Below are 18,078 nucleotides of genomic sequence, written 5' to 3' on the forward strand. Positions count from 1 at the left end.
GACTAAACCTTCTTTTCTGTTTTATCATTCGTGAAGACACGGTTTCAACGCTAGTCGAACATGTTGATAGTGAATGTGATTTTCTACACTTGTGGTTTCCTCTGACTTCAAACATTCACTAAAATCGCCTAAAGACATTGAGACTTCACTTTTCTTCATCATTTGTTTAATTTAGTGACACTTGCATGTCTAAATATCCAAAAGTTGAGCTACTAGCCCTATTGCAACCAACAAAATAGTATGAAATGAAACTACAAAGAATAATGCCGCTGTCAATCACACATTCTAGGTTTAGGAAAGTTCTAGCTGTTTTCCAACAACTGTCATCTGTTCTGTGTTGAAGCCCACTGGCTGCTGTATTAAACCCCTTTAATCAGGATTCTTATAATAACTTCTGAAGTCTACAAATGGCTACCTGGTTAAGCACCATGGAGGATGTATTTATAGACAGTCAGAGGTGGGGAATGGGCGTATATATATAAATTCAGCATTTCCACCCTGTCTGAAATCACTTGTGCTTTGTCTCCTGAGTTCAAGGGCTACGATTATGGTGAGTTTGCTTTGCCATACATTTATTCATTGATTTATTTCTTCTGTCTTAGATTATCAGCAGACATGTAACTCACTATTCTCTTGATGCGTCCAAACGAAAATCTAACAAATTAGTGTGGCTGAGTTGATTTCTGTCTGTCTGTGTTTGAAACTAAAGTTTAAGTCTGATTCATCAGAGCCACTTACATCTGACTGACTCATCCACCGCCTCTGATGTTTTATTAATTTCACTTTCAACAAATAAATAAATGAAAAGTAAACTGTTTCTGTTCTCAAAGATAGATACAAACATTTTCATTACTCAAATCGAAATTGGAGACAGGTGACTCATTTATTTATTTATTTGCCAAAAAGTGTAAACAGTTCATTTGCTCTCCATATAAAGAAAGAAAATAGATCAGAAATGAGATCTCTTTAATGTTTCAGTTGTTTCTTCTAAACGGCAATGAGATTAAAATGAGAGCAAATGGAGACTTTAACTTTTTTCTTATGAAAAAGACCCAAATATCTCCTCTAAAGTTTCAGAAGAAATCTCAACAATAGCTCCAACTGTGATCATATAGTTATGGTTACACTTTATTTTGATATAGTTCACTTTAGACTTTCTACTAACTATACTTTGCAACTACATGTCAACTAACTCTCATTAAAGTATTAGTAAACTGTTAGGTTAAGGGTTTGGGTTAGTATAAGTTGGCATGTAGTTGCAAAGTTAATTATAATTAGTAGAATACTTCTAAAACTATACACGATGTTTCACAGTTCAGCTCTGACCTCGTGTACAGCACAACTGTTGAGATGTAATCCAGATAAAAGGCCGACGAGCAGCTGTCGGGCTGCGATGTCATCGAGCAGAAATGCATCTCACAATGTTTCCCAAATTCTGTGGCAGGAATGTAAATAGTAGCGATTAATCCCTGTCTTGGTGGGATTACCTATCAACAGGCTCAAAGATGAGGCTGTCACCAGTCAGCGCCAGTGTGTAATCCCACATCTGATCCACTGGCTGAGTTCTCGCTCTCCGAGCTAATTATACATCCTGCAGGGCACCAAACGTTTCCAGTCTCATACACTCACACAGAGGAACACATCATTACTCAGATTTAGCTCTTTCATTGCTCAGGAGAAGTTTCAATTTAACCTAAAACTCCTTAAGAGAAATGAAAATAGACACAAATCAGATAAGCACTGACTGATATAAAATGAATGTGGACATCAGCTCAGTTCATTTGAACTTGGAAGAATTTGATGAGACAATGTTGAGAGGAGACGTGTGAGATTTTCTCAGGAGAAACATCAGAGAAGTGGGAGAGTACAGCCAAAGTTTTAATTTAAACAGACTGCTGTCTAGGAGAAACAACTGAGATACTAAAGTCAACATGAAACATTTGCAACCCATTTTACTGACATAATGAGACATGCCGTTTAAAAGTTTGGGGTCTGTAAGATTTTTTAAAATGTTTTTAGTCTCTTCTGCTCGCCAAAGCTCCATGTCATCCAAGATGTTTATGTCTTTCTTTCTTCAGTCGAAAAGAAATTAAGGTTTTTGAGAAAAACATTCCAGGATTTTTCTCCATATAGTGGACTTCAACAGGGTACAATGGGTTGAAGGTCCAAATTGCAGTTTCAGTGCAGCTTCAAAGGGCTCTACGTGATCCCAGATGAGGAATAAGGGTCATATCTAGTGAAACAATCGGTCATTTTCTAAAAAAATTAAAAATGTATATACTTTTTAACCACAAATGCTCATCTGCACTAGCTCTGTGATTCACCACGCATTACGTAATCACGTTGGAAAGGTCACACGTGACGTAGGCGGAAGTACCGCGGTAGGGCGAAAAACTCCAACTCATTTTCTCCTCCAACTTCAAAATTGTCAGACATCGTTGTTTTACCTTTTTTTGTAAAGGCTGTTTGACTTAGTCTTTGCACATTCGCTTTATAGACACTGGATCAATACTTCCGCCTACGTCACGCCTTTCCAACATGATTACGTAATGCATGGCGCATCGCAGAGCAGTGCAAGGCGAGCATTTGTGGTTAAAAAGTATATAGATTTTTATTTTTTTTAGAAAATGACAGATTATTTCGCTACATAAGACCCTTATTCCTTGTCTGGGATCGTGTAGAGCCCTTTGAAGCTGCACTGAAACTGACATTTGGACCTTCAGCCCATTGGTAACTGTTGAAGTCCACTATATGGAGAAAAATCCTGGAATGTTTTCCTCAAAAACCTTAATTTCTTTTTGACTGAAGAAAGAAAGAACATGAACATCTTGGATGACATGGGGGTGAGTAAATTATCAGGGAATTTAAATTCTGAAATGAACTAATCCTTAAATGCATCCTTTCTGAATTAAAGTATTAAATTCTTTCCAAAGTAAAAAAAAAAAAAAAAATGGTAGAGTTTTCTAGTGAAACAGTAAAACAAGAAGGATGTCAGCCAATGATGTCAGTTATTCCTTTTTTTGAAGTTCTTTCTATTTCTCAAAAAGTACTTTGGAATAAAGTGCACTGATGAAATGACACATGCCAATGCTTCTATTTAACCAGTCACAAGTATTCTGTGTGTAACCCTGTGAATATTTGTACACCTTTATTTTATTTTATTTCATTTGTTTTATTTATTTCAATATTGTGAGTACATACATTGGAGTTTGTATATTATGTCCAGTGTATTCTGAAGTATTTAAAATGCTAGTCAATAAGATATGTCATTGGGTTATTGGTGTGTTCACATGCAACGAGACGTAATGGATAGGGGGAGGAGCGTCGGGCACGAGATTGCGAAACTGGGGGGACAGGGCTTGGCGAACTGTGGACGGAGTAAGATTGTAAACGCTGTAAAGTTGATTTAGCGACAGTATTTATGTCCTATATCAGATACAGATAGCATATATGTAGACTATATATTTTGACAACGGGAAGGTTTTCGGTGTGTTCAAAAAAAAAAAAGCCAACTGCATTAGATCTGCTCTGTCCATCGAAGCAGCCGCCATATATTAGAACTGACTGTCGTTGCTCATTATTTCTTCTGTAATCGAGGACCCAGAGGAGTCAGGTACCGCATCGGAGTGTTTTCCTGCGGGTATATGCTGAAAGTGGACTGTTTGTGTTGGAGGAGACCGCAGGCCTTCGTACGTCGGACTCATCGGCCATTTTCGGGTGTGTGACGCATCAGTTATTTCAGTGTTGGACTATTTCCCCCGTGCATCTGGAGGAGACGAGGATCAAAGCTTCGCGTAATCGCTCCTCAGCGCGGCTTGGAGTGTTTCGCTGTAACACACCTGAGTGAGTAGCTAACCAGTTTGACAGGGTACTTTAAAAACTGCGTCATCTGTTTGAGACTGCCATTAAGTGCACCACCGAATAAGGGCCCCAACGAAATCCAAGCGCTTGGTTTACGAACAGTTGTGCACATATAAGTATGAATATGTGATTTAAGTTAGTGTGGATTCATAGAGGTTTACAGCTGCAATTTATAATTGGTATTATCCACCTGACTTTACAGTTTTGTTTTGCTCTGTCCATTCTATGTAATTTACTCACAGTATATAACCGAGGGGTTTTCATTTGATTTCTTCTAAAAAGAAAGCGGATATTTTATTTTTGTTTTAAGTTTTAGAGATTTTTGTTTGGTAAAATAAATAATTCTCTTTGTTACTACTTTTTTGTATTTGTTTTACTGTATATTTGCATTTAATAATTTGATTACAGTGTGGTTTATAAAAAACACAGCCCATAACAAATAGAGAAATTCATTTTATTTAATCAAGAGAACAGTGTGCATCATCTATTTTCTTGGTGTATAGTTGACATACATTTTTGGAGGCACCGCGTCAAAGATTATAATTTCTATAGAACATAACTTTACAGAGATAACCCAGCCAACTCACCATCAATTGCTGAAACCCAGGTCTTGCTGATTAACAGTAGTGTTACATTTTTGGAGGCACCGCTGGGATTCGTGTTTCTCTGGATATACATATATATATATATATATATTTTTTTTTTTTCCCCTCTTGGGCTGTTTTTTTTCCTCACTTTTTTTTATTTGTGTTGTGAAACATTGTGAGACATGGATATTTCTAAGGCTGGCGAATGGAGTCGTCAGGCGCAAATAAATCCATCTCGTTGTCTAATACTCAGCGATGTCCCAATAGATGTGAGGGATGAGACTATCGCAGATGTGCTTAATACAGTGAAGGTATTTGGGCATACCAAAATTCATGGTAAACGGGGAGACCCTACAGGAACTAAGTTGTTCTTGTTGCTTGAAACGAGTAATGATATCGATCCTGATACTGTACCTCCAGAGATAGGGATTCCTGATGAGGTTGGCCCATGGAGGGTACATGTACCTAAAAAAATGGTGACAGATCCTTCTGTGGGAGATGCTGTTTTTCAGGATAAGTTGTTGTCCTTGTTGCAGCAGGAAGGAAAGTCGCTGGAGGATGTGAAGTCTATGTTGGAGCAAGGTCAGTCCTCTAATGTAAATGTTAATCTTGATTTGGTGAATGCTATTGATCGCCTTGTGGAAAAGTGTATCCATGTGCCCAGTGAAACTTTGGGTTACAGGAGATTAAGAGTATTTTCAGGTGTGAAACCAGTACCTGCTGGGGAGGAAGAATATGACCCCTGGATGGAACAGGCTGTCCAAATGATCAGCGAGTGGCAGTGTGCTGATTCTGTGAAAAGGCAGCGTATTGTTGAGAGTTTGCGGGGACCCGCTTCAGATATAGTTCGGTTTCTAAAGGTTAGTAATCCAGCTGCCACAGCTACTGATTATCTGGTTGCTCTGGAAACTGCCTATGGAAATACTGAAAGTAATTCCGATCTTCTTGCAAAGTTCAGGAGTACTTACCAAGGGGAAAGTGAAAAGCTTTCTGATTTTCTTTATAGGCTGGACAAGCTCCTTCATCGCATGCTTGTAAAAGGAGGGGTTGTAGCCGCTGATTTAAATCGCATGCGTATGGAGCAAGTGGTTAAAGGAGCTCGTACTACTGATATGGTAGCACTACGACTAAGAATGACCCACACTTTGCGTGATCCTCCTAGTTTCTCGCAATTGTTACGAGAAGTAAGGGAAGAAGAGGATTGGATCAGGGCTAGAGATGGTAGAAAAGTAGGGGTGGCTGCTGCCTCTGTTCCACAGGCTTCTCTTGTGTCTGAATTGAGCAGTATAAAGCAAGAGGTGAGTGCACTTACTACAAAGATGTCCAAGCTGTTGAAGGGAGCTGCAACTGACTCTGTTCCTGAACATTCTTCAAAAGCAACTGGCCCTGTGTGTCAAGTGGCGGATCCAAGTGCTACAGAAGCTTCCAATAAGCAGAGCACATCCAGGTTTTCTCGGCCTGGAATTTTCTGTTACAAGTGTGGTGAGGATGGTCACACAAAGCGAGAGTGTCGAGGAACTGAAAACCTGAGAAAAGTAAATCAAAAGTTGATCAGTCAGTGTAGGTTTTCGGGAAACATCTAGGGAGCTCCGTGGAGGAACGGCACAGGACTCCCTTTCCATTCCGTTCCACATCTTGTTCTGAAAAAGAAATCGCTTGTTCTTCCGAAATTCCATCTGGCCTGATTGGTCCAACTTCTGAAGTACCAGTTCAAATTGAAGGAATCTACACGAAAGCTTTACTTGATAGTGGCTCTCAAGTCACCATCCTTTATCGAAGCTTTTACGACATGTACTTGAAACACTTACCTCTGTTGCCAGTGGAAAATCTTGAAATATGGGGTTTGAGTTCACACAAATACCCATACGACGGTTATCTTCCCATTAAGCTTGAATTCACCGAAAATGTGGTAGGACTACCACAAATCGTTGACACCCTTGCACTTGTTTGTCCAGATTCTCAGCCAGAGAAGAGAGTTGCTGTTCTGGTGGGGACTAACACCAATATAGTGAGACGCTTGTTTGAGGCTTGTAAACAGAAGCTGGGTGATCACTTCCTACATACCTTGTCCGTACATCCTGTAGTTCGAGAAGTCTATGAGAATATTCAGAAGTCTGACGGCTCACGTGATGATGGTGAGAGACATGGTACTGTGTGGTTCACACAACATAAACCAATTGTTGTAGGGCCTGGAGAATCACGTCAAATTCAGGGTAAACCTAAACTGTTTGTGAAACCTACAGACGTGCATGTCCTGATAGACCAGCCTGATGACACTAGTGTTTCAGATGACTTGCTAGTGAGACCTGAAGTGCAGTCTGTTTCGGTGGTATCTAATCGTATCATCACTGTTACTGTGAGAAACATGTCCACTAAAGATGTGCATCTGAAACGTGGCACGCCAATTGCTCACCTTTACCCTGTCGATATTGTACCTCAGCCCACCGTTGTCGAGAATAAATTGTCCAATACACTAACTCCTGCATCATTTGATTTTGGGAATTCACCCTTACCTGAAGATGCCAAGCAACAGTTGTGTGAACAATTGATGGAGAAGCATGATGTATTTTCTTGTCATGAATGGGATGTTGGACGTTCGAAGAGCACTAAGCATGAAATACGGCTTACTGATTCAACTCCTTTTCGTGAACGTTCTCGCCGTTTGCCTCCTGCTGATTTGCAAGATGTGCGAAACCATCTAATGGAATTGCAGAAATGTGGTATCATCTCTGAATCCAGAAGCCCTTATGCCTCTCCCATTGTGGTAGTGCGTAAGAAATCAGGCAAAGTGCGAATGTGTGTTGATTACAGAACATTGAACAGACGTACTATACCTGATCAATACACTGTCCCTCGGGTTGAAGATGCACTCCATAGTTTAGTTGGGAGCAAATGGTTCAGTGTACTTGATTTGCGAAGTGGGTATTATCAGATTCCCATGGAGGAGGCTGATAAAGAGAAAACTGCATTTATTTGCCCACTAGGATTTTATCAGTTTGAGTGTATGCCTCAGGGGATTAGTGGGGCACCTGCAACCTTTCAGAGAGTTATGGAGAAGACATTGGGTGACATGAATTTTCTGGAAGTGTTGGTTTATTTGGACGACTTGATTGTTTTTGGCAGAACCCTTGAAGAGCACAATCAGCGTTTGCTCAAAGTTCTGGATCGGCTTAGAGAGGAGGGTTTAAAGTTGTCACTGGACAAATGCCAGTTTTGCAGGACGTCTGTGACTTATGTTGGTCACATAGTGTCACAAGATGGCATTGCCACTGATCCATCTAAGGTGGAAGCAGTTGTGAATTGGCCCAGACCTCAGACAGTTACCCAATTGCGATCCTTTCTTGGTTTTTGTGGGTACTATCGACGGTTTGTGAAAGGGTACTCTAGTTTGTGCAGACCCCTCAACCAGCTGCTTAAGGGATATCCACAAAAACGTCAAGGAAAGGAGAACATCCAGAAGTCTGCTACTGATGGGTACTTCAGGCTCTCAGATCCATTTGGTTCTCGATGGGATGACAGTTGTGAGATGGCTTTTCGGGAACTGAAACTCCGTTTAACTCAAGCTCCTGTGTTAGCTTTTGCCGACCCTGAACTACCTTACGTGTTACATGTTGATGCCAGTATGGATGGATTGGGTGGTGTGCTCTATCAACAACATCCAGAAGGATTGCGCCCAGTGGCATTCATTAGTAGGAGTCTTTCTACCTCCGAAAGGAATTACTCAGCACATAAGCTGGAATTCTTGGCATTAAAATGGGCCGTGGTCGATAAGCTACACGACTATCTTTATGGAGTAACTTTCGAAGTCAGAACGGATAACAATCCCCTGACTTACATCCTGACTTCGGCTAAGCTAGACGCAACAGGTCACAGATGGCTAGCAGCTCTGTCAACTTACCAGTTCAGCTTGAAGTACCGTCGAGGGTTGAAAAACATTGATGCAGACTTTCTGTCGAGACCGCCTCATTCCAGTTCTGGAGCTGAAGAAAACTGGGAGGAAGTTTCAGCTTCTGGTGTGCGTACACTTTGCCAATCTGTTGAAACACAAAATCAAGTGCGAGGTGTCCTTGAGTCAACTGTAGTGTATCAGCAGAGTGTTCACTTACCCAAGTCTTGTTGTCCTGAGAGTGGAGTGCTCCAAGCTGCTGGGAAAGTTGTATCCTTTACTCAAAATGAGCCAAACAATTCGGACTCCAGTGAGTTAAGGGAGGCTCAGGGGAATGACCCTTGCCTGAGTAATGTAAGGCTAGCAGTTAGCCAGAAGCAATCACCCGAAAGTGTTCAGTTGGACCATGTTGACCTCAAGGCTTTAAAGAAAAAATGGAAGAGTCTGGAAGTGGATCAAGGTCTGCTCTACCGGGTGGTAGGAGGGAAAAATAATCAAAGGTACAGGCAGCTTGTGCTTCCCACTGCTCTTCGCAGTACTGTTTTGGAATCTTTGCATGACAAAAATGGGCATCTAGGCTTTGAAAAAACATACACGCTCGTGAGAGACCGGTTTTTCTGGCCTAGGATGAAAGCGGAGGTGGAAGCTTATTGTAAAAATTGTGATCGCTGCATCATGAGGAAGACTTTGCCTCAGAGAAGTGCTCCTATGTCACACATGCACAGTTCTGGTCCTCTGGACTTAGTCTGTATTGATTTTCTAACAATTGAGCCAGACACCCGAAATGTAAGTAATGTGTTGGTCATTACTGATCATTTTACTCGATATGCTCAGGCTTTTCCTTGTAAGGACCAGAAAGCATTGACAGTTGCGAGAACCTTGTGGGAGAAGTATTTTGTTCATTATGGCCTGCCAAATAGAATACATTCTGATCAAGGGCGGGATTTTGAGAGCCGTTTGATCAAGGAGATGTTGGCTATGTTGGGAGTAAAAAAATCCCGCACTACTCCATACCATCCACAAGGGGACCCACAACCAGAGAGGTTTAACAGGACACTTCTCAATATGCTTGGCACATTAAATGCACATCAGAAATCAAGGTGGAGCCAGCATATTGCCCAGTTAGTTCACTCATACAATTCTACCCAAAATGATGCGACCGGGTATACACCGTACTTCCTCATGTTTGGGAGAGAACCCAAGTTACCGGTGGATGTGTGTCTCGGGGTTCGGTCTGATGAAGATTCACCAATTTCCTATGGGAAATATGTAGAAAGAATGAGGCAACAATTAAAGGATGCGTATGAATTGGCAACGGCTGAATCTGCACGTGCAAACAAAAAAAACAAACTGAGGTATGATAAGCGAATGCATCTTCAGAGCCTGAGTCCGGGAGACAGAGTACTCATTCAGAACCTTGGGTTAAAAGGAAAGCACAAACTTGCAGATCGGTGGCATTCCGTACCATATGTGGTAGAGAGTCAGTTGTCAAACTTGCCTGTCTATAAGCTGGTTCCAGAGAGTGGTAATGGGCCTAAAAAGGTTCTCCATAGAAACCATATCTTGCCCTTGAAATCACAAGTGATAGTGAGTCCAGAAAGTGAGAGCCCGAGTCCTTTACCAGTTCGTAAGACCAGAAAGAAACGAAGTGGGAATGAAAAGCCAGTGTCTGATCCTGTTTACCCCGAGCAGAGAGATTTTTCCTCATCTGATTCCGAGTCAGAATATGGTTATGGTCCTTTTATGTATGTTGATCCTAAATCTGCAGAGCTTGAATATCCAGATCAAGACCGGCAACATAGGCATGCTGTTGTGCCTGATGTTTGTAGTTTAGGTCAACTGTTGGGAGATCCAGATGAGACTCTAGATACAGTAAATGTTGACACAGAAATAATGGGTGGTGAAAGTGAGATTGAACAGCACCTTGAACATACCGATAACCTACCTGAGCCCAGTGTTCCAGTGACTTCTAGGGTAGAACCGTCGGATGTGTTTGATACTTCTCAAGTGCGGAGATCTGAGAGGCAAAGAAAACCCCCTGAGAGATTTACTTATCCTGAGCTAGGAAGACCTGTTAAGGAGACAATTGTTACTTCCTATTGTTGTGAGGTTGGGGGACATGGAACTGAGTCTTCATGTTTTTGTAAACCTGGTGAAAATAAACATGTCTGGTGGTGTAATTCTCAAGCATTGTGTAATATGTGCATGAGAAACTCAAAGATTTTTCCTTGCACAGTCCCTAGAGTATGAGTCTAGAATTAATCATTCAAATGCACAGTTTGAGCATACTTATTTTTATTTTCTTTGTGTGTTCTTTTTAAGTCCAGACATGGGGTCATGCTGGATTTTGGTGGGGGGAGAGTGTAACCCTGTGAATATTTGTACACCTTTATTTTATTTTATTTCATTTGTTTTATTTATTTCAATATTGTGAGTACATACATTGGAGTTTGTATATTATGTCCAGTGTATTCTGAAGTATTTAAAATGCTAGTCAATAAGATATGTCATTGGGTTATTGGTGTGTTCACATGCAACGAGACGTAATGGATAGGGGGAGGAGCGTCGGGCACGAGATTGCGAAACTGGGGGGACAGGGCTTGGCGAACTGTGGACGGAGTAAGATTGTAAACGCTGTAAAGTTGATTTAGCGACAGTATTTATGTCCTATATCAGATACAGATAGCATATATGTAGACTATATATTTTGACAACGGGAAGGTTTTCGGTGTGTTCAAAAAAAAAAAAGCCAACTGCATTAGATCTGCTCTGTCCATCGAAGCAGCCGCCATATATTAGAACTGACTGTCGTTGCTCATTATTTCTTCTGTAATCGAGGACCCAGAGGAGTCAGGTACCGCATCGGAGTGTTTTCCTGCGGGTATATGCTGAAAGTGGACTGTTTGTGTTGGAGGAGACCGCAGGCCTTCGTACGTCGGACTCATCGGCCATTTTCGGGTGTGTGACGCATCAGTTATTTCAGTGTTGGACTATTTCCCCCGTGCATCTGGAGGAGACGAGGATCAAAGCTTCGCGTAATCGCTCCTCAGCGCGGCTTGGAGTGTTTCGCTGTAACACACCTGAGTGAGTAGCTAACCAGTTTGACAGGGTACTTTAAAAACTGCGTCATCTGTTTGAGACTGCCATTAAGTGCACCACCGAATAAGGGCCCCAACGAAATCCAAGCGCTTGGTTTACGAACAGTTGTGCACATATAAGTATGAATATGTGATTTAAGTTAGTGTGGATTCATAGAGGTTTACAGCTGCAATTTATAATTGGTATTATCCACCTGACTTTACAGTTTTGTTTTGCTCTGTCCATTCTATGTAATTTACTCACAGTATATAACCGAGGGGTTTTCATTTGATTTCTTCTAAAAAGAAAGCGGATATTTTATTTTTGTTTTAAGTTTTAGAGATTTTTGTTTGGTAAAATAAATAATTCTCTTTGTTACTACTTTTTTGTATTTGTTTTACTGTATATTTGCATTTAATAATTTGATTACAGTGTGGTTTATAAAAAACACAGCCCATAACAAATAGAGAAATTCATTTTATTTAATCAAGAGAACAGTGTGCATCATCTATTTTCTTGGTGTATAGTTGACATACATTTTTGGAGGCACCGCGTCAAAGATTATAATTTCTATAGAACATAACTTTACAGAGATAACCCAGCCAACTCACCATCAATTGCTGAAACCCAGGTCTTGCTGATTAACAGTAGTGTTACATGTGTAATATGTTGGTGCAGGCACCCAAAAAGGCAAAGAAGCGGGCAGAAGGAGCCAATTCAAATGTCTTCTCCATGTTTGAACAAGCACAGATCCAGGAGTTCAAAGAGGTACAAACCAAGTGCTCGTTTGACTCTAATTGCTATGACAATTGTCTTTATCATGACTCTTTCACTGTGATATTGAGCAGCGAGATTCCCGTATGTGTCTTCAATATGTCAGTGCTCATCATCGCTAGTGAATAATTCAGAATATGTCAGTAACGATTAGCACAGTGGAGTGATTTACACCCTGAACACACACACTCGAACCTGCTGTCAAGCCCCTGAAATTTGCGTGGAAAATGCAGCAGGACAGACGTTCTCTCTGGTCTCAAAGCGGCTGTGAAAAGATCACGACAAACAGGATAAGCATGAAGCTGATCCGAGATGGCAGTGATGAGAACGTGCAGACAAATGCTACCAGTCTCTCTCTCTTTCAGTCTGTCTCTCTCACACAAATCACAAACAGACACAAGGACGCTAAGTAAAGCAGAATTACAGGACCTATAAATATACAAACAGAGGGAGTTTTGCGAAACAAGATACATTACAAAAAAAAGTGGTTTGGGGGGATTTGACCTCTAATTAAAGAATTAATTCACCTAAAAATGAATTAAATGTCATTATTTTCTCCCCCTCATGTCACTCCAAACTTGTTATTTTTTCTGTGGAACACAAAAATGGAGAATTTAAGAACTTTCACGCTCCACAAACAAAAAACATAAACATAAAATTATCCTTGAAATATCATAAAACTAGTCCACATGACTATGACAGCTTTGCATGAGAAACAGGTAGTTGTTATTCACAGATACCGTAAACTTTCTCCTCCACCAAAGCTCTAAAAAACCACCAATAGTTTAGATTCAGAACTTTGTTGAGTTGCAATGAAATGTGATGCACCAGTTTCTTATACGTTAGACAAAAAAAAAAAATAATAATCATAAAGAGTTTGCAATGACATGATGGTGAGTAAATAATGACAGGATTTAAATTTTTAGGTGGACTTACAGTAAAAATAGTCAAAACAATCTTACTACGCATTACATGAGAAACGTTTCAACATGTTTTCACACATCTGAAAACCACAAAAGTTAAAGAGGACCTATAATGCCATTTTACAAGATGTAATGTAAGTCTCTGGTGTCCCCAGAATGTGTCTGTGAAGTTTCAGCTCAAAATACCCCACAGATCATTTATTATAGCTTGTCAAATTTGCCCCTATTTGGGTGTGAGCAAAAACATGCCGTTTTTGTGTGTGTCCCTTTAAATGCAAATGAGCTGCCTCTCCCGGCCCCCTCTCCAGAAGAGGGCGGAGCTTTAACTGCTCAGACTTCGGTTGCTCAACAACAACAAAGCTGGAGAATCTCACGCAGCCAAAATGAGGATTGTCAGTAACGGTGTTCAGCCTTACATTGTTCAAACCGGAGTCGACACTGATGGAGAGACTCAGGAAGAAGTTACAACTTTTAGAATGAAACTGGACGTTTCTGAATGGTTAGTGGACAAATTTATGTAGTTGCTGTGGAGTTGATTCAACTCATCGACTAGCATGTGCCGTCATGTTAATCTTTTGTGCAAAACCAGTGTTGAATTGACCCTCGATTATGAAGCAGTCCGGTGTAAAATGACAGCATGGTAACAACACTCTACTACAACAACTCTTCCTCTTCTCTAAAGCAGCCCAACATGGCCTCACCCCCTTTGTTGAGCGTTCTCGGGGGCAGGGTGTATGTAAATTTTGGGGTTAGTGATGTCACCAACCCGGTTTTTCTGTAAAAGAAAATATCTCCCTTTAAGTGTCGTAACTTTGCAGATGTTGTTTATGATCAAGCAGCAACATTACACACTAACTAAAGTTAAAAAAGTGAAATCATGATCAAGGACCCATTTAAATTATAAGTTTGTCAAAGTATTTTCACCTAAAGCTAAATAGATGCAGAAGGCGTGTTCACCTGACCATAGTAACACTATCACGATTACGATATACATCAACAATTAAAAACATTAAAGTGGCACTATATAGTATGTCAACTACTGATTCACCAATAAGTTTGGGATAGAAGTAAATATTTGACCAATGGACAGATTTTTTTGGTGGCACTTGAACTGCAAAAATTACACCCTTCACCTTTAATGAAATCAAAATAGACAATTCTTATTTTTTTATTGAATATTACAGTATTTCTTATAAAATTCATGTGGCTCATAATCTTTAATCAAAACAACTTCCCTTTCCTCTCTTCTTCTCTTCTCTGATGACATGTTTACTGGCCTGAGGGTGGGGCAACCTGTCACTCACATGAGATCCACCAATAGCAAACCACAAGCATCCAACCATCCAATTAATTCCCCATGGACAAAATCAAGTTCCGCCCTACATTTGTTCTTGTTTGAGAAGCTGTTTTGCTTCAGATATATGTCACAATAGGGAAGAAAAGACTATCGCAAAATCCGTTTCATGCCGACTTTAACAAACATCAGACTACATTCTGCATCCCTCTCACACACACTCTATATTCTCTCTCTTTCATCTGCCTCAGGCTTTCACAATCATGGACCAGAACAGAGACGGCTTTATCGACAAGAATGACCTGAGGGATACGTTCGCAGCTTTAGGTGGACTGTAATAATCTCTGCTATACGTCAGTGTCGTTCTGCATTGTTGCTTGAGGAGTCTCTCTGACAGCAGTTCTGACCTCTGAGCTTTCTGCCTCCGCAGGCCGCCTGAACGTCAAACAAGAGGAGCTCGAACAGATGCTAAAAGAGGCTCCCGGACCCATTAACTTCACTGTCTTCCTCACTATGTTTGGAGAGAAGCTAAAAGGTAAATGGTGGGGTGAAGTGGTACTAAGAATCCAAAAATTGCCTTGGCAAAGATCATAGATTTTTTTCTATTTATCCATCCATCCATCCTCTGTATTTCTATCTGTCTGTACCATCCATCCTCTGTATTTCTGTCTGTTTGTACCATCCATTCATTCATCCATCCATCCTCTGTATTTCTGTCTGTTTGTACCATCCATTCATTCATCCATCCATCCTCTGTATTTCTGTCTGTTTGTACCATCCATCCATCCATCCATCCATCCTCTGTATTTCTGTCTGTACCATCCATTCATTCATCCATTCATTCATTCATTCATCCATCCATCCATCCTCTGTATTTCTGTCTGTACCATCCATTCATTCATTCATTCATTCATTCATCCATCTATCCATCCTCTGTATTTCTGTCTGTACCATCCATTCATTCATCCATTCATCCATCCTCTGTATTTTTGTCTGTCTGTACCATCCATCCATTCATCCATCCATCCATCCATCCATCCTCTGTATTTTTGTCTGTCTGTACCATCCATCCATTCATCCATCCATCCATCCATCCATCCTCTGTATTTTTGTCTGTCTGTACCATCCATTCATCCATCCATCCATCCTTTGTATTTCTGTCTGTACCATCCAATCATCCATCCATCCTTTGTATTTCTGTCTGTACCATCCAATCATCCATCCATCCATCCATCTATCCAGCCATCTTCTGTATTTGAGCAGCAAATCAGCATATTAGAATGATTTCTGAAGGATCATGTGACACTGAAGACTGGAGTAATGATGCTGAAAATTCAGCTTTGATCACAGGAATAAATTACATTTTAAAATATTCACATAGAAAACAGTTATTTTAAATAATATTTCACAATATTACTGATTTAACCACCAACATCACCTTAACATCATGACATTTTATTCAATGTCTTATGTTGTTTAATTCTTAAAATCTTACTGTATTTATTGTATCTTATTTAAACGAAACTGTGGTTGTTTTGGAATAAGTCTACAAGTGAACAGGAAATCATACAGGGATTTTCTTTCCTTTTGAAGTCCTACAGGGTCATGTGATCCTACTAGGAATCATAATGGGCCTATAAGGGACTATATGTTCTGGAAGCTCTTCTATAAGCCTATATAAAGATAAGCTCCAAATTATGGTAGAAATTCCACTATGGGAATCATGTACAAAATATGTCTTTTTGAATTCCAGTTTTCTATTGCTCCCTTTAAAAAAAAACAGGTGCCGATGCAGAGGAGACCATCCTGAATGCCTTTAAAGTGTTTGACCCAGAGGGAAAGGGGACCTTGAGGAAGGATTTGTGAGTACCATTTAAGCTACACAATACTATAAAAAAGCAATCAAATCTTTCCCTGTTTCTCTGTAAATCCATTTCTGCAAATATTCTGCTTTGTTTTACAACTTGTGACAAGCTGAATAGAGGCAGTACATACAGACAGTTCAATCCCTGCAAGCATGTGTGAAGTGTTTGCCAGAAGTAATTCGATTATTTCAAAAGGTTAAACCGAAGTTTGTCTTTCCTCACAGTTTGTCACGGATGTTGACAACGCAAGCGGACAGATTTTCTCCAGAAGAGGTTTGACATCTTGAGATTATTTGTTTTATGTCTAACACTTCAGCTCTCTGTGTCTTTGGCAGCACTGTGCAGTATGCCACAGTGACATTTGTATTATATGCGAATGGAATGCGAGAGGTAATTTTCTGTCTATCTATAGATTATGAACAGAAACCAGAGCATTTATAATGTGTAAACAACAACCACCCATAGAAACACCATAATACTACTTTTGATCCATCTTTCCTCAGATGGAGCAGATGTTTAGTGCTTTTCCTCCAGACGCTGCAGGTAATCTGGACTATAAGAATCTGGTCTACATCATCACACATGGGGAGGAGAAGGACCAAGATTGAAATATCTCACTTCAACAACTCTCATTTAAACATCATGACTTTCTCAGATGTAGTTCTGCATATATGGTACAAAAAAACATTGTCATGTGCTATATAATCTTTCATTTCAAGCACTGAATTGAACTATTATACCAAAATGCATGTAATGTTAGAGTTGGCTTTGTGATTTTTAGAGGTTATAATCATACACAGTGCCTAATAAAACATGTGCAGCAAAATTATTCATTAGCCTAGTGTGATCTCTGGTCATTTCAATTTACAGCAGCCCCAAACAGTATTTGGATAACAAACTTTCAAAGCAAGTGTTATTTAGAATAAAGAAAGAAAATACAACCACACACATCAAACATCTCTCTCTCTCTCTCTCTCTCTATATATATATATAAACACACAAAATATATACAAAAACAAAATAAAGATTTGCAGTTCAGTAAGTGAGTCTAATGTTGATTCAACAACTGATTTCACTGATTCAGTTCAGCAAAGGAATCATCAAAATGATTCAAACAGGTACTGGTCATTTTGAGCAATTCGTTAAAGGGTTAGTTTGCCCAAAAATGAAAATGACTCACCCTCATGTTGTTTCCACACCTTCGTTCATCTTCGGAACACAAATTAAGATATTTTTGATAAAATCCGATGGCTCAGAGAGGCCTGCATCACCGGCAATAACACTCCCTTTTTCAATGCCCAGAAAGCTAATAAAAACATATTTAAAACAGAATACTTTTTGTGTGCCAAAAATAACAAAATAGCGAATTTATTCCACAATATCTAGTAATGGACGATTTCAAAACACTGTTTCATGAAGCTTTGAAGCTTTACGAATCATTTGTTTCGAATCAGTGGTTCAGAGCGCCAAAATCACATGATTTCAGTAAACGAGGTTTCGATAAGTCATAAGTGTTTTGAAACTTCAATAGTTCACGTGACTTTGGCAGTTTGATACACACTCCAAACCACTGATTCGAAACAAAAGATTCGTTAAGCTTTGAAGCTTCATGAAGCAGTGTTTTGAAATCGCCCATCACTAGCTTTCTGGGCATTGAAAAAGGGAGTGTCATTGCTGGCGATGCAGGCCTTACTGAGTCATCGAATTTCATCAAAAATATCTTAATTTGTGTTCTGACACAATTTGTGGAATGACATGAGGGTGAGTAATAAATTACATAATTTTCATTTTTGGGTGAACTAACCCTTTA

At 39.9% G+C, this 18,078-nt stretch overlaps 1 protein-coding gene across 2 annotated transcripts; it reads left to right on the plus strand.

Annotated features, from left to right (window-relative positions):
* Positions 1–507: 507 nt before the first annotated feature.
* Positions 508–17,097, plus strand: myl2b (myosin, light chain 2b, regulatory, cardiac, slow). Of its 2 annotated transcripts, none has more exons than XM_051904496.1 (7): positions 508–550; positions 12,091–12,180; positions 14,655–14,730; positions 14,834–14,938; positions 16,187–16,265; positions 16,493–16,541; positions 16,772–17,097. In XM_051904496.1, exons 1-7 carry the CDS (start codon positions 548–550, stop codon positions 16,874–16,876), a joined length of 507 nt encoding a protein of 168 aa, XP_051760456.1. In that variant the 5' UTR covers positions 508–547; the 3' UTR covers positions 16,877–17,097. The 2 variants fall into 2 exon arrangements, with proteins under 2 accessions (XP_051760456.1, XP_051760455.1); XM_051904495.1 differs by lacking the exon at positions 508–550 and adding an exon at positions 2,549–2,843.
* The last annotated feature ends 981 nt before the right edge of the window (positions 17,098–18,078 follow it).

The sequence above is a fragment of the Ctenopharyngodon idella genome, chromosome 8 (assembly GCF_019924925.1).
Source record: "Ctenopharyngodon idella isolate HZGC_01 chromosome 8, HZGC01, whole genome shotgun sequence".
In the NCBI taxonomy this organism is placed as follows: Eukaryota; Metazoa; Chordata; class Actinopteri; order Cypriniformes; family Xenocyprididae; genus Ctenopharyngodon; species Ctenopharyngodon idella.

Bases quoted from the DNA above. Each gene is read 5' to 3' on its own strand.
- myl2b (XM_051904495.1), top strand. From the start codon at position 2,820: ATGAACATCTTGGATGACATGGGG. The intron at 14,731-14,833 runs GTGGACTGTAAT...CTGCCTCCGCAG, and splicing joins GGATACGTTCGCAGCTTTAG to GCCGCCTGAACGTCAAACAA. The intron at 16,542-16,771 runs GTTTGACATCTT...ATCTTTCCTCAG, and splicing joins ACAGATTTTCTCCAGAAGAG to ATGGAGCAGATGTTTAGTGC.